The sequence below is a fragment of the Heterodontus francisci genome, chromosome 26 (assembly GCF_036365525.1).
Source record: "Heterodontus francisci isolate sHetFra1 chromosome 26, sHetFra1.hap1, whole genome shotgun sequence".
Taxonomy (NCBI): domain Eukaryota; kingdom Metazoa; phylum Chordata; class Chondrichthyes; order Heterodontiformes; family Heterodontidae; genus Heterodontus; species Heterodontus francisci.
In genome coordinates this window covers 13630427-13657755 of record NC_090396.1, presented here as the reverse complement: position 1 = coordinate 13657755, position 27329 = coordinate 13630427, and the positions used below count along the sequence as shown (strand labels likewise).

Here is a 27329-nt window from a genome sequence, read left to right as displayed (position 1 = left end):
CTCGTTGTCATATTTTGTTTTATAATGTTTCTGTTGGGTGCCTTGGAATGTTTTACTATGTTCAAGACACTATATAAATATATTGTTGTGTTACGTGACTCCTTGTCAAATTGTGTTTGGGAACATTCCTGTTGGAGTGCCTTGAGGCGTTTCAATACATTAAAAGTGCTGTATAAATGCAAGACGGTATCGTTTCATTTTTCTCACGTGTAATGGTTTTGTGGCAGACATGAAACAGTACACAGCAAAAGAGTGGGATCTGCCTCGAATAGAAATTTCAGAATGGATGGAGTCTTCCTGAAATCATCTGCATGGGAGAGGTGGAGTTGGGTGTTGTTGGCTACATGTGGAGGCTCGGTTGGTGCTGGTGGATAGTGTAACTGAGGGGTAGTGCATATCATAACTAAGCAGAGTGTGTAACCCTGGGTCACAGAGGAGGTGACTGAGTTAGGAGGTAGAGAGGTTGTTGGTGATGGAGTTTAGTAGTTTTTTTTCCAGGGTGCAGAGAAAGCAAGGGCAGGGGAATGTGTACTGCAAAAAGATAAAAGAATGATCAGACTGGCCCTCTCAGTGATTGGGACTTTACAGATGGTGAGGAAGTAGCAAGATCAAGAGGGTACCTGTGAGTTTGGACAGTTGAAGTAGAGAGTGCAGTTTAGACAGACAGGGCAGCCGAGTTCTGGCTAAGATGAGTGCTGCAGAGGATATGGAAAAGCTTTGCACTGAACGTGTTTCCTATGTTCTCCCGTTTTAAAGGCGCAGACCTTTGCTGTGAATATCTCCACATATGCCAATCACCTTGTTATATTGACCCTTCAATTACCACCAATTTGTCAATTTTCAGGTTCCAGCATCTAGGGAGCAGTTGTAACTTATTAATTTTTCAAATAGTATCAAGCACATTAAAGCATAAACATCCACCAAGGGTATGATAGTGATGGACACAGCATTAGTGTGTGCATTCTCACCATAATACATCATCATCATCGTCACTTCCTTGCCAAACCCCTTTCCTCTGTAACTGGGCTCTAAAAAACAAAAGCACATTGTATTTAATATCACTATGTGTAACCCAGAGAATAGTGCGCCAGTATAAATATTTGTGAAGTGTCTCCATGAATGTATCAATATCTGCAGGAGGTCTCCCTTAATGTGCCAGTATTTGCAGAGAGGTCCCCAGGAGTACAACAACATTTGCAGAGAGGTTTGCACCCATAAAAGTTTGAAAACCCATTATTTTAGTGTTGTACAGCTTAAAACCTACTCTCCAGAAACAACCCAAGCTTGGATGATAGCATCTGGAATTGTAATGTAGCTTGTTTTTCAGAATTCCAGAAGATACACTGGCCAATAATTAGCTTTCAAAATAACGGCAAGTCTATTCGCAAATGCCATAGTAAATTCAGGCACGAGGAGACTTGCGATTAAAAGTGGAAATGCAGAAGTTTCTGTCTTGAGTACCTCGCTCCATCATTCGCTTTACAAAAACAGCATCTCACGATCTGGCTCACCATTGCAATGCATTGAGCAGTGTGAACATGCTATACAATTTAGCTCATCGCATTCCTCTGCTCTTCCCCCATAGCTCCGCAATTTTTAATCCCTTCAAGTGCTTACCTAATTTCCTTTTGACAGTCCACTCAGGCAGTGCATTCCAGACCGTAACCACTGGCTGCCCAAGACATTTTTTTCTCATGTCACCTTTGATTCTTTTGCCAATCACTTTAACTCAGTGTCCTTTGGGCGGCACAGTGGCGCAGTGGTTAGCATTGCAGCCTCACAGCTCCAGCGACCCGGGTTCAATTCTGGGTACTGCCTGTGTGGAGTTTGCAAGTTCTCCCTGTGTCTGCGTGGGTTTCCTCCGGGTGCTCCGGTTTCCTCCCACAGCCAAAAGACTTGCAGGTTGATAGGTGAATTGGCCATAGGCGCAAGGGGAGAGCCAACTGTGCAACAGCCCCGACAAACAAATTTCTCTGCAGCACCTGTGGAAGAGCCCGTCACTCCAGAATTGGCCTTTATAGCCACTCCAGGCGCTGCTTCACAAACCACTGACCACCTCCAGGCGCGTATCCATTGTCTCTCGAGATAAGGAGGCCCAAAAGAGAAAGAGAGTATAGGTAGGTGGTAGGGGAATATAGGGACAGGTGAGGATGTGGTAGGAATATGGGATTAGTGTAGGATTAATATAAATGGGTGGTTAATGGTCGGCACAGACTCGGTGGGCCGAAGGGCCTGTTTCAGTGCTGTATCTCTAAAATCTTATTTCCTTTGTTTCTCAGCCCTCTCGCCAATGGGAACAGTTTCTTTCTATCTATTCTGTCTAGATAGGTCATGATTTTCAACACCTCTATCAAATCTCCTCTCAACCTTCTCTAATCTATCCACATAACTGAAGTCCCTCAGCTCTGGAAATCGCAGGGTAGTTGTAAACTACACTCTCCACACAAGTTAGAGCTAGTCTGAAGTGATGCAGAGTGTTTTGGCACCATCCAATGTCCATGCACATTTAATTAAACCCAGATTAGCTGTCAGATTCTTTTAATGGTGTGCTAATTGTTAATTAGGGCCAATGAAACTCTATGGCACTGAAAATTCAAAGTGATTCCTGACAACGCAGCCGGCCACTGACGTCATCAGGCTGCGCCAAGGTGTGCACATGCGCAGACAAGCTCCTGCTCTCTATGCGTGCGCTGCGTTCTGACTTGCCAGGACTGGTTAACGCATGTGCTGATGACGTCATCGCGTGACGTGTGCATCTTCAGGCAACGCGCCTGGTCGGCCTCTGCGCATGCGCTTTACGCGTACAGCAATGCAACGGTAACGGGTATTCACACATACGTCAAGCTGCACTCCCACCGCCCCTCTCTCCAACTGCTCCAACTCTTTCGGCCGCTCTGCCGCCCCCCCACCTCGCTGCTCTCTTCGCTCCCCACTGGCCCGCTCCGCTCCCCTCCTCCACGGCCCGCTCCGCTACTCCCACCCCCCCATCCCTGGCCCGCTCCGCTAACCCCCATCCCGCCCGCTCACGCTCTCCCCCCCGCCACTGTGTGCTGCTATGTGTTTAGGTTAGGTTGCCTTTGTGTGATTATTTGAGCAGCGCCATCTTTAGTCCTGGCAGCTGCCTGAAGTCGCAGACTGTGGCGTTTTAGTGGCACAGGCTGCATCTGCATGTGCCACTGCAGCGCCACCTAGTGGTAGCATTGTCAGCAAACGCAGCCTTGAAAATTAACTATTAAAAGTATGGAGGTCTCATCCCTGCAGGTTTGAATTGTTCTTGGATATTTTAAAAATCTGAAATTTAATTTCATTATCTTTTGCATCTCTGTGTCTTAATCCAATCTTTCTTTCCCCCTGTTTATCTCTTTCTGTACCTGATTTGACATTGACTTTATCCACTCTAATTTACACTTCCTTCTCAGTCCTTGCTCTGTTAATTTTGCAATCCTTCAATCTGAACGTTTAAGAAGATGCACAATTGCTTGAAGTGCTCATTCAGGTCCCAGATGCCTGCCCTCAGTTTTTGAGCTCGCACTTCCAGCAACTTGTGGTGCAAAATATTGTTAACATTAAATGGGCAGGACCAAGTCTAACTAATAGCAGATGCCGTTACTCAGTCCAACAGCAAATTGTTAGACATTAGCAATATGCTTAGTATGTACATCTATACACATAAATTCAGCTTGAAAATAGGTAAAGGAATAGGTTAGTGCCACAAGTTGCGTTTTACTGGAAAATGCTAAGGGTTTCATTTCTCTATAAACACAGATGGTGGAATTATTCTGAGGTAATGATAGTCAGCCCGAAAAAGGGGCCATAGCTGAATAAATGCACAAAAAGCTAACCATACTACAAAGCTGTGCTGAGGCTTTTCATTTAACCTCGCTTAATTAGGATGCCTGCTGGAATGCAAAAGTTAATTGGTATGTAGAAACAGAATAGGAGCTACTTTAGTGAATCACCATGGTTCGACAGTCTGATAAGTGTAACGGAAATCCCACATGCCACCAAGAAATATTAATTTTGTCATATGGAGCTTCGCTTGAGACATTTACTGAAATTGTTCCAAATAACTTGAAAAAAAAAGAACACAGCAGCCAAGGTGGCCACGAATTTGCATGTGAAAAAACTAAAGAATCAGTCGGGGGACAGAGGTGATCACTCAGTCTAGCCAGAACAATGGGGGTGCTCTCTGATTAAATCACCTCGAATAGTTTTGTCAATATTGATCGTCAAAAGTCATCGAAAACCATTGACTTTGAAAGAACCAACCCTGCCTGCACGTCACCTCCCCACCCACCAATTATGTCTGAACAGCCTTGAATTTCAAAGATCCTTCCAGAAGGTGCTATTTCAAACAGAGGTGGTCACATGTAACCCCAGTGAAAGCATTGTGCCTCTAAAAGCAGACAGTAACTGAACTCCAAGGAAGGAACATCTCTCCTCCAACCCTCTCCAGCAAAGTCCCAAGGCAGCCTCGGCTACAGCTAGACTTCAAATCTACAAATCCTCACAGTCAGCAACAAAGAGGATGGATAAAGCCTCTCTTCGGCCTTCCAGAACCAGAGAAACAAGCCCGAATTGTGGCCCAGTGACGACTTCAAGACTTCAGTATCAACTAAATATACTGGGAGCACACTTCTGTATTTAAAGTCTATTTTTATTAAGGACTCTACTCCAACCTCCCAACTCTGTTTCTCCCTCTGTATCTATTTGTGTATGTGTGTCTCTTGTGTGAATGTGACCATGGATGTGTCACGTAATTTAGTAATTTTAACCATTTTAGAATAATAGGGTTAATAAACATATCTTTCTTGGTTAAACTCAAGAAAACCTCTGGTTCATGTTCAAGTATATATTAGAGTAACAGAAGCAAGTGCTCACTGAGGTGGTAAGTTAAATCACTGTGTTAAAAGGAGAAACCTTGTTGCGGTCAAACCAGGGAAGGGGCGAAAGGGGAGCCTGAGACCCCTTCCTCACCCGGTTGTAACATAAGAAACAAGGATAGCTGGACTGAATAGAATGTAAGAAATAGGAGCAGGTGGAGGCCACGCAGCCCCTTGAGCCTGCTCCGCCATTCAATAAGGTCATGGGTGATCTGATTGTGGCCTCAACTCCACTTTCCTGCCTGCCTACAGAACCCTTGACTCTCTTGCAGATCAAAAATCTGTCAAACTCAGCCTTGAATATATTCAGTGACCCAGCCTCCACCACTGCTCTCTGGGGTAGAGAATTCCAAAGATTAATGATCCTCAGAAGAAATTCCTCCTCTTTTCAATCTTAAATGGGAGACCCCTTATTGAAACTGTGCCCCATAGTTTTAGATTCCCCACAAGGGGAAACATGCTCTCAGTATCTACCCTGTTAAGCCTACTCAAAATCTTACATTTCAATATCATCTTATTTTTCTAAACTCCGATGAGTATCGGCCCAACCTTTCCTCATCAGACCACCTCTTCATCCCAGGAATCAGCCTAGTGAACCTTCTCTGAAATGCTTCCAATGCAAGTATATTCCTCCTTAAGGAAGGAGATCAAAACTGTGCATAGTATTCTAGTTTAGTTTAGTTTAGAGATACAGCACTGAAACAGGCCCTTCGGCCCACCGAGTCTGTGCCGACCATCAACCACCCATTTATACTAATCCTACACTAATCCCATATTCCTACCACATCCCCACCTGTCCCTATATTTCCCTACCACCTACCTATACTGGGGGCAATTTATAATGGCCAATTAACCTATCAACCTGCAAGTCTTTTGGCATGTGGGAGGAAACCGGAGCACCCGGAGGAAACCCACGCAGACACAGGGAGAACTTGCAAACTCCACACAGGCAGTACCCAGAATTGAACCCGGGTCGCTGGAGCTGTGAGGCTGCGGTGCTAACCACTGCGCCACTGTGCCGCCCGTTTTGCTAGGTTTTGCTACTTTTATATTCTGACCCCTTGCAATAAAGGCCAATATTCCACCTGGCTTCCTAATTACCTGCTGCACCTGCATGTTAACATTTTGTGTTTCATGTACAAGGACACCCAGATCCCTCTGTACTGTAGCATTTAAAATAATATTCTGCTTTCCAATTCTTCCTCCCAAAATAGATAACCTCACATTTTCCCATATTATACTCCTTCTGCCAAATTTTTGCCCACTCACTTAACCGATCTATATCCCTTTGCAGACCCTCTGTGTCCTCCCCATAATTTTCTTTTCCATCTATCTTCGTATCATCTGCAAATCTGGCTACAATACATGCTATCGCTTTATCCAGGTCATTAATATAGATAGTAAATAGCTGAAGCCCCAGCACTGATCCCTATGGCACTCAACTAGTTACAGTTTGCCAACCTGGAAATGACCCATTTATCTTGACTCTGCTTCCTGTTAGTTAGCCAATCCTCTATCCATGCTAATATATTACCCCCAACACCTTGAGCTCTTATCTTGTGCAGTAACTTTTTGTGTGTCACCTTATCAAATATCTTTTGGAAACCCAAATACACCAGATCTACTGGTTCTCCTTTATCCATCCTGCTTGTTACATTCTCAAAGAACTCTAATAAATTTGCTAAACATGATTTCCCTTTCATAAAACCATGTTGATTCTGCCTGATTGTATTATGATTTTCTATATGTCCTGACATGACTTCCTGAATAATGTATTCCACCATTTTCCCAATGACAGACATTAGGCTAACTGACCTATTGTTTCCTGCTTTCTGCCCCCCTTCTTTCTTGAACAGGAGCGTTACAATTGCAGTTTTCCAATCTGGAACCTTTCCAGATTGTGGGGAATTTTGGAACATTACAACCAATACATCCATTATCTCTGCAGCCATTTCTTTAAAGACCCTAGGATGCAGGCCATCAGTTCCAGGGACTTGTCAGCCTTTCGACCCATTAGTTTTCAGAGTACTTTTTCCTTTAATGATTGTTTTAAGTGCCTCCCTCCCTTTGCTCCTTGACTTTTGATGATTCTTGGAATGCTTTTAGTGTCTTCTACCATGAAGACAGATACAAAATACTTGTTCTGCCATTTTCTTGTTTCCCATTAATTCCCCGGTCTCATCCTCATTGATTTGAACTACTTCCTTCCTTTTTAGAATTTGTAGAAGCTCTTACTATTTATTTTTACATTTCTTGCTAGTTTCTTCTCATATTCTAATCTCTCCCTCTTTTAAAAAAAAATCCTTTGCTGGTTTCCGAAATTTTCCCAAACTTGCTTAGTTAGCCATGGATGGTTTAACCTTCTCGTCGAGACCCTCTTTCTCCGTAGAATCTATCTTCATCAAGAGTTATGAACTATCTCCTGAAATGTCTGCTACTACTTATCTACCGTGTTACCTTTTAACCGCTTTTACCAGTCTACTTTAGCTAACTGTCTTCATACCTCTGTAATTCCCTTTATTTAAGTTTAAGACACTAGTTTCAGACCCAAGTTTCTCATCCTCAAACTAAATGTGAAATTCTATCATATTAAATGATGACTCTTCCCCAGAGGATCCTTTACTAGAAGATCATGAATTAATCCTGACTCATTACACAATACCAGGTCTAAAATTGCCTGTTCCTTGGGTGTTCTCACAACATATTGTTCTAAGAAACTGTCCCAAATACACTCTATGAACTTGTCTTCAAGGCTACCTTTGCCAATTTGATTTGTCTAATGTATATGATTAAAATCGCCCACAATTATTGCAGTAACTTTCTTACAAGCCCCCATTAATTCTTGATTTATACTCTATACTCCACAATAGTTACTGGAAAACTATGGACAACTCCTAGAGTTACCATGCCAGACATTAGGTCACAATCTCGGTGCATCTGATACAAGGTTACGGGTATTGATCTGGAGACATGGGTTCGAATCCCACCACAGCAGAAGGTGGAATTTGAATTTAATTAATAAATCTGGAATTAAAAGCTAGGCTAATAGTGGCCATGAAACCATTGTCAATTTTTGTAAAAACCCATTTGGTTCACGAATGTCCTTTAGGGAAAGAAATCTGCTGTCCTTACCAGGTCTGGCCGACATGTGACTCCAGACCCACAGCAATGTGGTTAACTCGTACATGCCCTCTGAAATGGCCTAGCAAGCCACTCAGTTGGACCTAACCGCTACGAAGTCAATAAAAATGAATGAAACCGGACGGAGCAACCGGCATCGACCTAGGCACCGGAAACAACAACGGCAAACCCAGCCCTGTCAACCCTGCAAAGTCCTCCTCACTAACATCTGGGGGCTTGTGCCAAAGTTGGGAGAGCTGTCCCACAGACTAGTCAAGCAACAGCCTGACATAGTCATACTCATAGAATCATACCTTTCAGACAATGTCCCAGACACTGCAATCACTATCCCTGGGTATGTCCTGTTCCACCAGCAGGACAGACCCAGCAGAGGTGGTGGCACAGTGGTATACAGTAGGGAGGGAGTTGCCCTGAGAGTCCTCAACATCGACTCTGGACCCCATGAAGTCTCATGGCATCAGGTTAAATATGGGCAAGGTAACCTCCTACTGATTACCACCTACCGCCCTCCCTCAGCTGATGAATCAGTACTCTTCCATGTTGAACACCACTTGGAGGAAGCACAGAGGGTGGCAAGGGTACAAAATGTACTCTGGGTGGGGGACTTCAATGTCCATCACCAACAGAGGCTCGGTAGCACCACTACTGACCGAGCTGGCCGAGTACTAAAGGACATAGCTGCTAGACGGAGTCTGCGGCAGGTGGTGGGGGAACCAACACGAGGGAAACACATACTTGACCTTGTCCTCACCAATCTGCCTGCTGCAGATGCTTCTGTCCATGATTGTGTTGGTAGGAGTGACCACCGCACAGTCATTGTGGAGACGAAGTCCCGCCTTCACATTGAGGATACCCTCCATCGTGTTGTGTGGCACTATCACCGTGGTAAATGGGATAGATTTCGAACAGATCTAGCAATGCAAAACTGGGCATCCATGAGGCGCTGTGGGCCATCAGCAGCAGCATTGTACTCAACCACAATCTGTAACCTCATGGCCCGGCATATCCCTCACTCTACTGTTACCATCAAGCCAGGAGACCAACTCTAGTTCAATGAAGAATGCAGGAGGGCATGCCAGGAGCAGCACCAAGCATACCTCAAAATGAGGTGTCAACTTGGTGAAACTACAACCCAGGACTACTTGCATGCCAAACTGCATAAGCAGCATGCAATAGACAGAGCTAAGCGATCCCATAACCAACGGATCAGATCTAAGCTCTGCAGTCCTGCCACATCCAGTCGTGAATGGCGGTGGACAATTAAACAACTAACTGGAGGAGGTGGCTCCGTAAATATCCCCATCCTCAATGTTGGGGGTGCCCAGCGCATCAGTGCGAAAGATTAGATTAGATTAGAGATACAGCACTGAAACAGGCCCTTCGGCCCACCGAGTCTGTGCCGAACATCAACCACCCATTTATACTAATCCTACACTAATCCCATATTCCTACCAAACATCCCCACCTGTCCCTATATTTCCCTACCACCGACCTATACTAGTGACAATTTATAATGGCCAATTTACCTATCAACCTGCAAGTCTTTTGGCTTGTGGGAGGAAACCGGAGCACCCGGAGAAAACCCACGCAGACACAGGGAGAACTTGCAAACTCCACACAGGCAGTACCCGGAATCGAACCCGGGTCCCTGGAGCTATGAGGCTGCGGTGCTAACCACTGCGCCACTGTGCCACCCAGATAAGGCTGAAGCACTTGCAAGAATCTTCAGCCAGAAGTGCCGAGTTGATGATCCATCTCAGCCCTCTACTGAAGTCCCCAGCATCACAGATGCCAGACTTCAGCCAATTCGATTCACTCCGTGTGATATCAAGAAACGACTTAAGGCACTGGATCCTGACAACATTCAGGCAATAGTAATGAAGACCTGTGCTCCAGAACTTGCCGCGCCCCTAGTCAAGCTGTTCCAGTACAGCTACAACACTGGCATCTACCCGGCAATGTGGAAAATTGCCCAGGTATGTCCTGTACACAAAAAGCAGGACAAGTCCAACCCGGCCAATTACCATCCCATCAGCCTACTCTCAATCATCAGTAAAATGAAGGAAGGCGTCATCAACAGTGCCATCAAGCAGCACTTGCTGAGCAATAATCTGTTCAGTGATGCTCAGTTTGGGTTCCGCCAGGGCCACTCAGCTTCTGACCTCATTACAGCCTTGGTTCAAACATGGACAAAAGAGCTGAACTCACGAGGTGAGGTGAGAGTGACTGCCCTTGACATCATGGCAGCATTTGACCGAGTATGGCATCAAGGATCCCTAGCAAAACTGGAGTCAATGGGAATCAGGGGGAAAACTCTCTGCTGGTTGGAGTCATACCTAGCGCAAAGGAAGATGGTTGTGGTTGCTGGAGGTCAATTATCTGAGCTCCAGGACATCACTGCAGGAGTTCCTCAGGGTAGTGTCCTAGGCCCAACCATCTTCAGCTGCTTCATCAATGACCTTCCTTCAATCATAAGGTCAGAAGTGGGGATGTTCGCTGATGATTGCACAATGTTCAGCACCATTCGCAACTCCTCAGATACTGAAGCAGTCTGTGTAGATATGCAGTAAGACCTGGACAATATCCAGGCTTGGGCTGATAAGTGGCAAGTAACATTCGCACCACACAAGTGCCAGGCAATGACCATCTCCAACAAGAGAGAATCTAACCATCTCCCCTTGACATTCAACGGCATTACCATCGCTGAATCCCCCACTACCAACATCCTAGGGGCTACCATTGACCAGAAACTGAACTGGAGTAGCCATATAAATACCGTGGCTACAAGAGCAGGTCAGAGGCTAGGAATCCTGTGGCGGGTATCTCACCTCCTGACTCCCCAAAGCCTGTCCACCATCCGTAAGGCACAAGTCAGGAGTGTGATGGAATACTCTCCACTTGCCTGGATGGGTGCAGCTCCAACAACACTCCAGAAGCTCGACACCATCCAGAACAAAGCAGCCCGCTTGATTGGCACACCATCCACAAACATTCACCCCCTCCACCACTGACGCACAGTAGCAGCAGTGTGTACCATCTACAAGATGCACTGCAGCAACGCTCCAAGGCTCCTTAGACAGCACTTTCCAAACCCACCACCTCAAAGGGCAAGAGCAGCAGATGCATGGGAACACCACCACCTGCAAGTTCCCCTCCAAGTCACACACCATCCTGACTTGGAACTATATCGTCGTTCCTTCACTGTCGCTGGGTCAAAATCCTGGAACTCCCTTCCTAACAGCACTGTGGGTGTACCTACCTCACATGGACTGCAGCGGTTCAAGAAGGCAGCTCACCACCACCTTCTCGAGGGCGATTAGGGATGGGTAATAAATGCTGGCCTAGCCAGTGACGCCCACTTCCCATGAATGAATTAAAAAAAATACTCCCAGCCAATACCGTTCATGAAAACTTGAGCATTCACTGTGTTCCCAAGCAAAAGAGTTTGTGTGGCTCAAAGAACAGTACAGCACAGGAACAGACCATTCGGCCCTCCAAGCCTGCGCCGATCTTGATGCCTGCCTAAACTAAAACCTTCTGCACTTCCGGGGACCGTATCCCTCTCTTCCCATCCTATTCACGTATTTGTCAAGATGCCTCTTAAACGTCGCTGTCGTACCTACTTCCACCACCTCCCCCGGCAGCAAGTTCCAGGCACTCACCACCCTCTGTGTAAAGAACTAGCCTCGCACATCCCCTCTAAACTTTGCCCCTCTCACCTTAAACCTATGTCCCCTAGTTACTGACTCTTCCACCCTGGGAAAAAGCTTCTGACTATCCACTCTGTCCATGCCGCTCATAACTTTGTAAACCTCTATCATGTCGCCCCTCCACCTCCGTCGTTCCAGTGAAAACAATCCGAGTTTATCCAACCTCTCCTCATAGCTAATGCCCTCCAGACCAGGCAACATCCTGGTAAACCTCTTCTGTCCCCTCTCCAAAGCCTCCACGTCCTTCTGGTAGTGTGGCGACCAGAATTGCACGCAATATTCAAAGTGTGGCCTAACTAAAGTTCTGTATAGCTGCAGCATGACTTGCCAATTTTTATACTCTATGTCCCGACCGATGAAGGCAAGCATGCCGTATGCCTTCTTGACTACCTTATCCACCTGCGTTGCCACTTTCAGTGACCTGTGGACCTGTACGCCCAGATCTCTCTGCCTGTCAATACTCCAAAGGGTTCTGCCATTTACTGTATACTTCCCACCTGCATTAGACCTTCCAAAATGCATTACCTCACATTTGTCTGGATTCAACTCCATCTGCCATTTCTCCGCCCAAGTCTCCAACCGATCTATATCCTGCTGTATCCTCATCACTATCCGCAACTCCACCAACCTTTGTGTCGTCCGCAAACTTACTAATCAGACCAGCTACATTTTCCTCCAAATCATTTATATATACTACAAACAAAGGTCCCAGCACTGATCCTTGCGGACCACTAGTCACATCCCTCCATTCAGAAAAGCACCCTTCCGCTGCTACCCTCTGTCTTCTATGACCGAGCCAGTTCTGTATCCATCTTGCCAGCTCACCTCTGATCCCGTGTGACTTCACCTTTTGTACCAGTATGCCGTGAGGGACCTTGTCAAAGGCGTTACTGAAGTCCATATAGATAACATCCAATGCCCTTCCTTCATCAATCATCTTTGTCACTTCCTCAAAAACCTCAATCAAATTAGTGAGACACGACCTCCCCTTCACAAAACCATGCTGCCTCTCGCTAATAAGTTCGTTTGTTTCCAAATGGGAGTAAATCCTGTCCCGAAGAATCCTCTCTAATAATTTCCCTACCACTGTCGTAATTTCCTGGATTATCCTTGCTACCCTTCTTAAACAAAGAAACAACATTGGCTATTCTCCAGTCCTCTGGGACCTCACCTGTGGCCAATGAGGTTGCAAAGATTTCTGTCAATGCCCCAGCAATTTCTTCCCTTGCCTCCCTCAGTATTCTGGGGTAGATCCCATCAGGCCCTGGGGACTTATCTACCTTAATGCTTTGCAAGACACCCAACAGTCCCTCCTTTTCGATAATGAGATGACTGAGACTATCGACACCCCCTTTCCTCGGCTCATCATCCACCAAGTCCTTCTCTTTGGTGAATACTGATGCAAAGTACTCATTTAGTACTCGCCCATTTTCTCTGGCTCCACACTTAGATTCCCTTCTCTATCCTTGAATGGGCCAACCCTTTCCCTAGTTACCCTCTTGCTCTTTATATACGTATAAAAAGCCTTGGGATTTTCCTTAATCTTGTTTGCCAATGACTTTTCATGACCCCTTTTAGCCTTCCTGACTCCTTGCTTAACTTCCATCCTACTGTCTTTTTTTTTCCTCAAGGGATTCGTCTGTTCCTCACCTTCCAGCCCTTACGAATGCTTCCTTTTTCTTTTTGACTAGGCTCACAATATCCGACGTTATCCAAGGTTCCCGAAACCTGCCAAACTTATCCTTCTTCCTCACCGGAACATGCTGGTCCTGGATTCTAATCAACTGACGTTTGAAAGACTCCCACATGTCAGATGTTGATTTACCCTCAAACAGCTGCCCCCAATCTAAATTCTTCAGTTCCTGCCTAATATTGTTATAATCAGCCTTCCCCCAATTTAGCACCTTCACCCGAGGACTACTCTTATCCTTATCCACAAGTACCTTAAAACTTATGGAATTATGGTCACTGCTCCCGAAATGCTCCCCCACTGAAACTTCGACCACCTGGCCGGGCTCATTCCCCATCACCAGGTCCTGTACGGCCCCATCCCTAGTTGGACTATCTACATATTGTTTCAAGCCCTCCTGGATGCTCCTTACAAATTCTGCCCCATCCAAGCCCCTAGCACTAAGTGAGTCCCAGTCAATATAGGGGAAGTTAAAATCACCCACCACTACAACCCTGTTACCTTTACATCTTTCCAAAATCTGTCTACATATCTGCTCCTCTACCTCCCGCTGGCTGTTGGGAGGCCTGTAGAAAACCCCCAACATCGTGACTGCAACCTTCCTGTTCCTGAGCTCCACCCATATTGCCTCGCTGCACGACCCCTCTGAGGTGTCCTCCCGCAGTACAGCTGTGATATTCTCCTTAACCAATAATGCAACTCCCCCACCCCTTTTACATCCCCCTCTATCCCACCTGAAGCTTCTAAATCCTGGAACATTTAGCTGCCAATCTTGTCCTTCCCTCAACCAAGTCTCTGTAATAGCAACAACATCATAGTTCCAAGTACTAATCCAAGCTCTAAGTTCATCTGCCTTACCTGTTATACTTCTCGCTCCTGTATCCCTAGGTATAACTATAGATTTGCCTGCCTCACTTGAGGGATAAGGAGTTACTTTTCCTTCCGAAAAGAATTCCCTATAACTCTCAGATATCTTATTCACAATCCCTACATTCACATTGTTTTTGGTATTTGGCTTTACAGCAACCATCAAAGCTACAGTCTGATCTGCTGTACTCTTGGTCAGGTCCCCTTTGTCTGCATTGGTTTTGTGTACGCCAATAAGTCCCATGGGTTTACCTCGCAACTTCCAGCATTCTGCACAAAGATGTCCCACCTTGTGACAATGATAACACTTCGGCTTGAGGATCTCATTTCCACCCTCAGCATCTTCCTTTCTGGCCTGAGGAAGAGATCCTGGGGCGTTCTCAACTGTCCCTTCTTGTCCCTGGCTACTTGCCTTCCTTTCATCCTCCCACCTTGTGTCCTTCTCGGGTTTGTAGGGGTGACAGACAAAGGGTTTGGGCTTATACACAAGCTCACAATCATCAGCGATTTCCGCTGCCTGTCTGTTGAAACCTTCTGCTTCTCTACATGGGTTCTTACTAATGGAGGGAGTGAATGTTTTAATTCTTCCAGGAGAATTTGTTCCCTAAGATTCTCATATGTGGCTTCCTCCTTTGGTGCTTGTATCCAACGATCAAAATTAATTTGCTTTACCCTCTCAAATTCTATATAAGTCTGCCCAGACAATCTCCAGAGATTCCGAAATTTCTGTCGCTAAGCTTCAGGGACTAACTCGTATGCAGCGAGACTAGCCTTTGAAATGAAAAATGCCTTTACGTTCCTTTCCTCAAACTTAGGGAGAGCTTGTACAAATTTAAACAGCTTTCTGCTGAGTCCTGGGCTAGAGTCACATTCTTCCTCACCAGAATCTTCACTGGTGTCAAGACCACTCTTTTTGTATTCATTCCATTTTTTTTAAAAATTTGAATTCCTTTCCTTTTTCTCAAATTCAAGTTTTTCATTGTCAATTCTTTTTCAAACTCAAGCTGAAGTTTTTTCAATTCTTTTTCCTGTTGAAGCTTAAGTTCTTCCATTTCTAACTGACTTTTAGCTAATTCAATTGCATTACCCTCCGGTTTGCTTTCTTCTTCTTCCAATTCCAAATGTTGTGCTTCTCCTTCAATTAGCTCTGCTTTCTTAGTTTCTGGTTTTAACTCTAACCTCAATTGTGCTGCCAATGCTATTAGCTTAACCTTGGGTAAATATCTCAAATCACTCAGGGATACATCCTCCTTCCCCAGAAAGTTGCAGCAACCATTAAAAACATTCGAATGGTGTAGACTTTACCCTATTACACAAGAAACCTGGTTCTTTTATTTTTCCTTTTCAAATTATTTTTACCCCACTTACAATTGAACATAGTCGGCATTGGATTAATCCTGACAAAAGCCCCCAGTTATATGTTACGACCGAAGCGGTAGGAGTGCGCTGTTAATTCAGTCCCACCTCTCCACAGGTCACAACACATATTCAAATTTTCCCACTTACTGATACAGTCAACCATATACTCTACTTTTGAAAGCACACCAACCAAGTTTCTTTAATAAACAACAAAATTAGCAGATTATTAACCAGGTCTTAAGAAATAATGAAGTAAAACATACACACAAATTGAAATATTAAAGCCTCTTATTTATCCTAGCTACCTCACATACACACATACATACACAACCGGTTAACCAGAAAAATAAAAGATTTTTGTTTATAGCTGTTACCAAGAAATAGAAGTAATAAAAAAAAAACACACTTAGGCTGAAAAGAAGGTATGGAAAGATGTCTTTTGGTTTGGTTAGGCGTCACAAATGCATCAACGGTTAATTTTAACTGGTGAACTGTATTGATTTTTAGTAGGATACATCAGTACTCGTAAGGTTTTATTATTATAAGCTGTTGTAGTATTGTTAAGTTTTTTTTTAAGCAGCATCAACTAATAAATAAAGGAATGGCAGGATTGCTTCAACCTTGAGTGTGTATCTCCTGTGCTATGTGGGAGCTCCAGGATGCTTCCCGTATCCTGGAGAACCATTTATGCAGAATGTCATCAATTGAAGCAGCTTGAGCTCCGGGTTTTGGAACTTGAGCGGCAGTTGGCGACATTGCGGTGCATTCATGAGGATGAGAGCTACTGGATAGCACATTTCTAGATGTGGTCACCCCACAGCTTAAGAACATGTAGGCAGAGAGGGAATGGGTGACCACCAGGCAGTCAAAAAGAATCAGGCAGGTAGTGCAGGAGACCCCTGAGTGCATCTCACTCTCCAACAAAGCGATGCTTCACCTGGGGAGTGCAGCCAGAACCATGTCCATGGCACCATGGGTGGCTCAGCTGCACAGGGAAGACGGCAAGAGCCATAGTGATTGGTGATTCAATAGTCAGGGGAACAGACAGGCGTTTCTGTGGCCGCACACGTGAATCCAGGATGGTGTGTTGCCTCCCTGGTGCCAGCGTCAAAGATGTCACTGAGCGGCTGCAGAGCATCCCGAAGGGGGAGAATAAACAGCCAGTAGTCGTGGTCCACATCGGAACTAACGACATAGGTAGAAAGCGGGATGCAGTCTTGCAGTCAGAATTTAGGGAGCTAGGTAAGAAATAGGCAAGCAGGCCTCAAAAGTAGTAATCTCCGGATTTCTCCCAGTGCCACGCGCAAGCGAGTACAGAAATAGAAAGATAAGACAGATGAATGAGTGGCTGGAAAGATGGTGTCAAAGCGAGGCCTTTAGATTCCTGGGACATGTACAGGCCGGACGGGTTGCACCTGAACAGAGCCGGGACTGAGTTCCTTGCGGGACGTTTTGCTAGTGCTACTGGGGACGGTTTAAACTAGTTTGGCAGGGGGATGGGGCCCTGAGGGTAGACTCAGTTGGGACAAAATCAGAAATTAAAATGGAAGGTGGAAAATTAATAGATGAGACTGGAAGACAGAGGAAACGAGGGTTAGAAGAAAAAAAAAGAGTTTGGCAGTGCTCAAGGGTATCTATTTCAATGCAAGGAGTATAGCAAATAAAGCAGATAAGCTGAGGACACAGATAGACACATGGCAGTATGATATCATAGCTATTACAGAAACATAGCTTAAAGAGGGACAGGAATAGGAGTTTTCAGATGCCATAGGGAGGGGATAAGAAAGGAGGGGAAGTGGCAATTTTGGTCAAGGAAACTATTACAGCTGTGAGGAGGAATGATATGTTGGAAGGCTCATCAAATAAGGCCATATGGATTGATCTCAGGAACAAAAAAGGGGCAATCACACTGCTGGAAGTGTACTATAGACCCCCAAACAGTCAAAGGGAGATAGAAGAGCAGATATGTCGGCAAATCTCTAAGAAGTGCAAGAACAACAGGGCAGTAATAGTAGGGGATTTTAATTACCCCGATATTAACTGGGATAGTTTTATTTATTTATTTTATTTATTTAGAGATACAGCACTGAAACAGGCCCTTTGGCCCACCAAGTCTGTGCCGACCAAGAACCACCCATTTATACTAACCCTACAGTAATCCCATATTCCCTACCACCTACCTACACTAGGGGAAATTTACAATGGCCAATTTACCTATCACCTGCAAGTCTTTGGCGGTGGGAGGAAACCGGAGCACCCGGCGAAAACCCACGCGGTCACAGGGAGAACTTGCAAACTCCACACAGGCAGTACCCAGAATTGAACCCGGGTTCCTGGAGCTGTGAGGCTGCGGTGCTAACTAGAAGGTGAGAGAAGGGTGAAAATTAGAAGCAAAGTTGATAAAGTTATCCAGTTCGGGGCGGGAGCAGGAAACAGCACCGATACAGTCACCAATGTACCGGAAAAAGAGTTCGGGGAAGGGGCCTGAGTAGGACTGGAACAAAGAATGTTCGACATATCCCACATATCTGTTCTGAAGAAGGGTCTCTGACCTGAAACGTTAACTCTGCTTCTCTCTACACAGACGCCGCCAGAACTGCTGAGCACCTCCAGCACTACCTGAGTTGAAAGAGAAGTTGTTCAATGTGAGAACAAGTTCAGCCAGGCAGAGGAGGGTGGTGGTGGATGGGGACTGGTTGGGCCTCTGTTCAAGGAAGAAGCAGAGAGCCCTCAAATCATCCCGGTGGAGAATGGAAGTGTAGACAGGTTGGACACCCATAGTGAAGAGGAGGCAGTTAGGGCCAGGAAACTGGAAATTGTCAAAATGACGTAGGGCGTCAGAAGAGTCACGGATGCAGGTGGGAACAGAATGAAAGGAATTGAGGGAGCAGAATTCTTGAGGTGCATTCAGGACAACTTTTTTGCTCAATATGTAGCAAGGCCAACAAGAGAGGGTGCAGTTTTAAACTTAGTTTTAGGAAATGAAGATGGGCAGGGGGAAGACGTGGCAGCGGGAGAGCATTTTGGTGGTAGTGAACATAATTCAGTCAGTTTTAACATAATTATGGAAAAGGACAGAAATAGAACAGGAGTTAGAGTTCTTAATTGGGGCAAGGTCAATTTTACTAAACTGAGGAGTGATTTAGCGAAAATGGACTGGTAAATCAGTGTCAGAACAGTGGGAAGCATTCAAACGGGAGATTCAAGGGGTTCAGGGTAGATATGTTCCCACAAAGAAAAAGGGTGAAGCAGCCAAATCTATAGCCCCATGGATGTCAAGGAGCCTACAGAGTAAGATAAGACAGAAAAGGAAAGCTTATGTCCAACAGCGAGAACTCAATACTACAGAAAGCCGAGAGGAGTATAGAAAGTGGAGGGGTGAAATCAAAAAGGAAATTAGGAAAGCAAAGAGAGGGCACAAAAGAATATTGGCAAGCAAAATCAAGGTGAACCCAAAGATGTTTTATCAATACATTAAGAGTAAAAGAATAACTAAGGAGAGAGTAGGGCCCATAAAAGACCAAAAAGGTCACCTACGTGTAGGAGCGGAACATATTGGTATGGTTCTTAATGAACACTTTGAGTCTGTCTTCACAAAAGAGGGGGGAGACCATGCAGATATTGCAGTTAAGGAGGAAGAGTGTGAAGTATTGGATATGATAAACATAGGGAGAGAGGAAGTATTAATGGGATTAGCATCCTTGAAAGTTGATAAATCACCAGGGCCAGGTGAAATGCATCCTCGGCTGTTAAAAGAAGCAAGAGAGGAAATAGCAGAGGGTCTGACCATCATTTTCCAGTCCTCACTGGATACAGGTGTGATGTCAGAGGATTGGAGAATTGCTAACATTGTACCTCCGTTTAAAAAGGGAGCAAAGGATAGACCGAATAATTACAGGCCAGTCAGTCTAACCTCAGTAGTGGGCAAATTACTGGAATCTATTCTGAGAGACAGGATAAACTCTCACTTAGAAAGGCACAAGTTAATCAAGGAAAGTCAGCATGGATTTGTTAAGGGAAGATCTTGTTTGACCAACTTGATCAAATTTTTTGAAGAAGTAATAAGGAAGATAGATGAGGGTAGTGCTGTTGATGTGGTCTACATGGATTTTAGCAAGAGTTTTGACAAGGTTCCACATGGCAGACTGGTTAAAAAAATAAAATCCCATGGGATCCAGGGAAATGCAGCAAGGTGGATACAAAATTGGCTCAGTGGCAGGAAACAAAGGGCAATGGTTGACGGCTGTTTTAGCGACTGGAGGGCTATTTCCAGTGGTGTTCCACAGGGTTCAGTACAGGGTACCTTGCTTTATCTGGTGTATATTAACGATTTGGATGTAAATGTAGGGGGCATGATCAAGAAGTGCGCAACGACACAAAGATTGGCCGTGTGGTAGATAGCGAGGAGGATAGCTGTAGGAAGATACTGATGGTCTGGTCAGATGGGTAGAAAAGTGGCAAATGGAATTCAACCTGGAGAAGTGTGAGGTGATGCATTTGGAGAGATCAAACAAGGCAAAGGAATACACAATTAATGGGAAAATACTGAGAAGTGTAGAGGAAGTAAGGGACCTTGGAGTGAATGTCCACAGATGCCTGAAGGTAGCAGGCAGGTCAACAGGTTAAGAAAGCATATGGAATCCTTTCCTTTATTAGCCAAGGTATCGAATACAAGAGCAGGGAGGTTATGCTGGAACTGTATAACTCATTGGTTAGGCCACAACTTGAGTACTGTGTGCAGTTCTGGTCACCTCATTACAGAAAGGATGTAACTGCACTAGAGAGGGTACAAAGGAAACTTACGAAGATGCTGCCAGGACTGGAAAAATGCAGCTATGAGGAAAGATTGGATAGGTTGGGGTTGTTCTCCTTGGAACGGAGAAGGCTGAGGGGAGATCTGATTGAAATGTACAAAATTTTGAGGGGCCTAGATAGAGTGGAGGTAAAGGATCTATTCACCTTAGCAGAGAGGTTAGTGACGAGGGGGCATAGATTTAAAGTGATTGGTAGAAACATTAGACGGGAGATGAGGAAAAACTTTTTCACCCAGGGGGTGTTGATGGTCTGGAATTCATTGCCTGAAAGAATAGTTGATCCTCAACTTATTCAAAAGGAGTCTGGATATGGGTCTCAAATGCCGCAATCTGCAGGGCTATGGGCCAAATGCTGGAAGGTGGGATTAGATTAGGTGCATCGTTTTTCGGCCGGCACAGACACGATGGGCCAGGTGCCCTCTTTCTGTGCCTTAAACCTTCTATGATTCTATGAATGGCTGTCAATGCGATCTTCCTAGAACAGTACTTTCCAAGTGATATTGAAGATCAGTTCGAGTAGGCTTTCCAAGATATGCAGCTACAGAGGCTCCAAATAGATCTCACAGCAGGTATGCAGCAACAAGGTTCCAGTTCCCACACATTCGATGCAAGGGCTCCTTTACACATGCAGGGTTTCTTCAAATACAGGGGGAAAATGACACACTTCTGTTGCAGGAAAAACACCAACTGGCTTTAACAGTTCAAATTGAAATCAAAACTTTCAAAAGTCAAGTCTCCTGAGGTCCATAAATCTTGGCTTATCACTTCTTTGTAAACATCTCCCCAAGTCAGAAACAACCTCTGCTGGGTTATTTGAAAACAGGTGCCTTTCAGTAACTGCTTACAGTTCAAATTCAGTCCAAACCTTCTGGAAGCCTTTTAAACAAAAAAGGAAGTTCCAGCATCTACAGAACCCTTTTCAGTTTTAAGACACAAATTCTCAAAATTTAACAAAAAAAGAAAACACGCGTTACAAAAGGGGCAGATACGAACATTGAAACTTCTGAGTAAGTTAGTTTGACGGACGAAGATGGAATGTTTCTGGGGAGAATGTGACTGATCAGGGAGAACATCTTGAGAATAGATAAGGAAAGGATGATATAAGGGCCTGATTGATCAAGAGCAGAAGGTACATGCGAAGGCTCAACAAGTTAATGGTAGGCGGATAACATTAAAGGCAGGTTTTCATCCCGTGGTTTTAGACAAAGAACTTGACTTTGAGGGTATTTTGGGATAAAGTAAATCTTTAGAGGGAAATAAGGTCCATTCCCGAAAAAGGTTAAAAGGTAAGAGAATTGGGAGGCCTCAGTGCAGGCAGAATGTCCTAAGGGTACATCCGTGCTAATGCTCCTGGATAGTTTGAGAAGTCATGAAGACGCATGGCACCAAGAAGAAAAGAGAAAGAAGAAATAAAGAGCTGTCCATGCATTGCCAGCCATCCTGCCCAACATGGATTGGTATTTGCTACTTGTCACGGTAAATTTTTGCTGTTTAATTAGTGTGTCATATTCCATCTTAAACCCTCATTAATCTCAATATACCTACCATATTAGCTGCAGTCTATCCTAATTAAAATATCAACAAATTGGGAAGATTACAAAAATTTTACACACTACTGAAATCCTCGTGACAGGGCTGCAACTGGTAGCTAACCTGCAATCATGATTTCAATTTCAGCCATTGTAGGGTCTTCAGGATCCGTGAGGAACAGATTCACATCTCCCAACATGCAGTCCTCTTCTGCGCACAAACCACTCATCCATTTCAGCTTGTCCAACACTATGAAGGTACATTCTGCCAAAATACAAGGGAAGCGCATCAACGCTCAGATATTTAAATACATTCCCCACTGCACGAGGGTGGAGGGTGCTGGCAGGTGGGGACGCGTTAGTGTTAACACAAATTGTCTACTATGCATGGTGGATGGTAAAACCATAATAGGCTGTAGTAATGATACAATTCCCGCAATTGTTAACAATGCCAACAGCTGCTTGAAGACCAGACTTTGCCTGAAATCAGCAGGGCTTTTATATTGCTAAGTTTTTATGGCCAGGTGGGTGATGGCGTGGCTTATTCCCAATGTTCACCTCCCAACTGACCACAGCAAGTGTTTTGTTACTAGGATTTTGACCCCTTGTCTTTTATTTGTCAAATAAACAGACAGTGACACGTTTTGTTGTAGCTTTAAAACGGAAGATTAATTATTTGTTGAACATTATTCGTACCCAAAATGGTCACAACTGCATCCACGCACGCATTCACTCACACACAAGAATAGATAGAGAGGAAAAGGTTATTTAGTTTGAAGGGAAGTAGGTGTTCAGGGTTCACGATCAACCTGTTGAATCGTCTTGGAGGACAATTTCTCTTTTAAAGTTGTAGGCCTGGCTGTTTGCAGTTTTCTGGTGGCTAAGACTTCAGACTGGAAACAGTGGTCTCGTTGAGTTCTTGGCTGTACAAGTTGAAGTGTAGAATTTGCAGTAGGGCTCCTTCTCTGGTGTTTGCTGGGCTACTTTTCACTGCCCCGGACTGAAATCCCTTTCTGTGTTACGTTTTAAGGTTAAAAATACTCACAGCCTCTGCTGGAGACACATGGCACTCTCCCTATTGTGACCACACAATGACCTAGGATGTGGCGACTTCACACCTTTTGCTTCAGAAGAACCCATTCAATTCAGGAATGTTCCTTGATGGTTTCAGGATGGGTGTAATTGACACCTCTTAACTTGGAATGTATGCTTTTGCCCTCAATAGACAGTTTGAATATACAGACCAAATCAGCTGACCTATGTTGGCCATTCTGCAGCACATTGTCGACTTTTTAAGGGAAAAGTCAATTTTTATAAGTCTTCAGTTTAGCTCCATATTTTCATCACTGCACTTCTTGTGAGCATGATAAAGTACTGAACAACAGAAACAGCCAGTGCACTTAATACATTTAAAATGGCACCTTTGTAACTCGTTCTTATGGTAATGACAAACAGTTAGCAATATTTGCCTAATATAGGGTGATGTGAACTGTATTGCAGAAATCACTATTTCTAACTACATTTTTAAAATGTAGACCTAACAGTTGTGATTTAACTAAAAGGCACATTAGTGAGGTACTTTATAATTTGGGACAAATTCTAATGCACTAACCATTATAGGCACTATATAAATGCCAGTTGTTGTTGATGATATGGGACTGGTTTACACAGTGAGCTACAAACTGGCCTTTTACCTCTGGAACCAGGGTTCAAATTCCAGACTGGTAGGATTCAGATTGGCTGTAAGCTTCTGTGTGGAAAGTCCCCATATGGTTCCAATTTGGGTACAGACTGTCAGTGAAAAAACTGCTACAAAATTGGGTGGGGAGAGAGATGGAAAAACAACACTCTGATAAAGTACTAAGCCCTCCTGGTTTAGGGCTGAGGCTGATCACACAGCAGAAAAGCATCTAATCTGTGCTGTCCCAGAGCTGACATGCTAGATGCTGCCCCTGGGTGTCTGAAATGGATGGATTTCCATTCCCCAGCACGAATATTCCTCAGCTTGATGAACACACAAAAGGAACAGACAGTACAAATTCAGAGTTGTCCTGGGAAACGAGCAGGCTCAGTGAATGGAAATCCGGCTCACTGCTGCTGGCCCACTCAGCGAGAACCCAAGATGGCCTATGTATTAACAAGTCCTTACTGTCGGCATCCTCCCTCCAGCTTCTCTGCATCTGGTACTCCTGCTCCAAGGTAAGTGGCTCCGAGGCTGTGAGCTTCTGTAACTCCTCTGATTTCATCCATTGGTGATACCTGTAACCAATTAAATATCAATCATCAACCAAAGGCATTATCTGTGGTTATAATTATGAACAAATGACAAGAGAAAAATAGTTGGAAAGGAGCGCTACCTTTAGAATAAAGCACTATCTTCACAATCTACAAAACAAAAAATTAAGTACTAGAAACAAAAAATGCTGGAAATACTCAGCAGGTCTGGCAGCATCTGTGGAGAGAGAAGCAGAGTTAACATTTCAGGTCAGTGACTCTTCATCAGAACTGGCAAATATTAGAAAATGTAATAAGTTTTAAGCAAGTAAAGCGGGGGTGGGGCAAGAGATAACAAAAGAGGTGTGGATAGGACAAGGTCACTGAGAACAACTGACCAGAAGGTCATGGAGCAAAGACAAACAGTATGTTAATAGTGCAGTGAAAGACAAAGTGTTAGTGCAGAGAGGGTGTTAATGGACTGTAAACTGAGCAACCCTGGCCCCAAGCACAAACATGAATAAAAGTAGTGGGTAGGCACAGTAGAAAGAAACAAACTAAATGAAAATAAAGCACACACAGGCACAAATTCTGGTGCGTGGGGGGAAAACTTGGTGCAATGTTGCACATGCATGGTTGTTACACCAGAAATCGTAAATTTCAGGTCATATAATGCAGGAGGAAACCTTACTCCACAACAGGACTGTTGTGATGAACCAGCTTTCAGGGGCAATGACTTCATGATGGAAAAGCTGCACCATCAACTGGAGTGGGAATAAAGACATTGGGATGTATGGATGTTGGGTGAGGCCAGGGCCGGGCTCGGCTCCAGGGCCCTCCACGGTCAAACGTTGCTGTCTAGATACTCATCTGAAGAACAGTCACCAGGGAGGGGGAGCTCACCTGTGGGATCTTTACCAGCGGCCTCAGTGTGTTCATGGCGTGGGATGGATGGGGTTGCATGTCAGATTTCTATCGTAACAACAACTATACCCCCCCAACCTAGCCGGGTGCGCGCCCTGTCTCCCATCTCCCCCCTCCCGGCCGGGTGCGCGCCCTGTCTCCCATCTCCCCCCTCCCGGCCGGGAGCGCGCCCTGTCTCCCCCCACTCCCGGCCGGGAGCGCGCCCTGTCTCCCCCCCCCCCCCCTCCCGGCCGGGAGCGCGCCCTGTCTCCCCCCACTCCCGGCCGGGTGCGCGCCCTGCCTCCCATCCCCCACTCCCGGCCGGGAGCGCGCCCTGTCTCCCCCCACTCCCGGCCGGGAGCGCGCCCTGTCTCCCTCCCCTCCCGGCCGGGAGCGCGCCCTGTCTCCCTCCCCTCCCGGCCGGGAGCGCGCCCTGTCTCCCCCCACCCTCCCGGCCGGGTGCGCGCCCTGTCTCCCATCTCCCCCCTCCCGGCCGGGAGCGCACCCTGTCTCCACCCACCCCCGTACCGGGGGTATTAGGTAGGATTCCCTACCTGAGGACGTGTTTCGCGCTATAAGGTACCAGCGCCGCCAGCCGACCCTCTAGAAACACCTCCTCGTTAAGCCGCATCATCCAAAAGCTGGCTGTACCAGTGCGCATGCGCGACCCTTCCTCACCCCTGCAACTCTATTACTGCGCACGCACCGGCCGGGGAAGGGGGTCGCGCGCCCCTTGGGTCACGTGATGTTTGGTACGCATGCTCCGTTCGTGCAGCCTGAAGGCGGGACTGAACGTTTTCCCTCCACAATGTGAGGCCATTGCTGTTCGACTGCTAAATTTCACCCAAATGTGGAATATGACAAATGTTTTTTTCACCGTTATAGCGATTATCCCAGGGTTTCTCACCATTGTGTTGTGAGCAGGTTTGGAGTCCATTTTGTGCTGTTCTGTGGTCTTTGCAAACTTGAGCGAGCGCTCGAGCAGCCTCAGCTCAGCTGAAGAAACTCACAAACCCTCCGAGCAAACTAAATGCCGACAAACTCAGCTTCCGCGCTATTGCATGGCCACCCGTTATACTCCCAACCCAATATTCGGTTCTATTGAAGTCAGTGCCCAATTTTGCCCGACAACCCAAGACGAGAATCTCTCTCCCCTCAGACAGTTCACGGAGGATAGGCTGGGCTCGAGAGCGCCAGGTTTTATCGGCGCTAAGTGGCAACCTAATGGTGGAAAATAGACAGAATGTCATCGTGGTGAGGAGGTTAACATGTGTCCACTTAACAGCCTTCAGCAAAATGCAGGGGAGGCAGATTATAATCAGCGTGCAACGTCAATTTGATGCCAGTGCTACCACTTCTGTACTCCACACACCAGTAAACACCATGTCTTAAACTCACACAGCTGAACAGGTGTTAAACAAATGAAGGACATCACCAGCAAGAGGACTACTTAAAGGGCTCATGAACTACTTACAGGTCAGTCATTGGATTATTTCTACTGGCTGTGGTGAAATTGTATGTATTTTTGGAGTTTTCCTATACTTGGCTAAAATTTGAATGGTGCTGAAGTATTTTTCTGTTCTTTTAAAGGCTTATGCTGAACCAATTTCCACCACGCTTTGTGTGAAGTGCATCCTGATTACTCTTATTTTGAGATTATGCCACCTTTTTCTGGATCCTGAACTAAAGAAAATAACTTGTCTATATACCCAATCAAATCCTTTATAATTTTAAGTGTCTTAATTAAATAGTCTCTTCAACTTTCTAAACTCAAGGCAATATTAGGTTACTTGACAAATGCATTCTAACTGGAGTTTGTGAGGTTCAAGAAAACACTTGCACTAAATTAAAGTGACAGCTTCTGATCACTACACGACACTCATTAGAAAATCTGTATGTAGGGGTGTCAAGTTATTCCAGAATTAGGTTTTCCTGTGATCCCCAAATGATTGAATAGCCTGTTGCTACCCACTGTCAACCTGTTTAACCTGAGAGAAATTAAGATGATTAAATTGTTGCTATTGTGAAATTTGACTTGCAAAGAATTATTTCCACAGAGCGCACAGTCGAGGAGTGCAAATCAGTTCTAATTAAATCATCAGTCCAGGATGGTGCATTTTACATATATCAGTTTGAGACAATGAAGTTTGTTGCCTCGAGGATAGCAATCCAGGGTTGAAGATGGGAAGATTCAGTGTATTCTGTGCATGTGCCAGGGC

The 27329-nt window shown here is 45.2% G+C and overlaps 1 protein-coding gene across 4 annotated transcripts in view; it reads right to left on the bottom strand.

Annotated features, from left to right (window-relative positions):
- nat9 (N-acetyltransferase 9) overlaps positions 1-25780 on the bottom strand; it is a 30172-nt gene extending 4392 nt beyond the window's left edge. The window contains exons 1-4 of one of the 4 annotated variants that reach the window (XM_068057819.1): positions 25665-25780; positions 24143-24252; positions 22118-22258; positions 969-1028 (exon numbers count right to left, since the gene is read on the bottom strand). In XM_068057819.1, the coding sequence (XP_067913920.1) occupies positions 969-1028; positions 22118-22258; positions 24143-24252; positions 25665-25771 (418 nt within the window). In that variant the 5' untranslated portion in view covers positions 25772-25780. Of the gene's footprint in view, positions 1-968; positions 1029-22117; positions 22259-24142; positions 24253-25110; positions 25225-25664 lie in introns of those variants that run through there. The other 3 variants (XM_068057818.1, XM_068057820.1, XM_068057821.1) reach the window with 3 other exon arrangements.
- Between the last annotated feature and the right edge of the window lie 1549 nt (positions 25781-27329).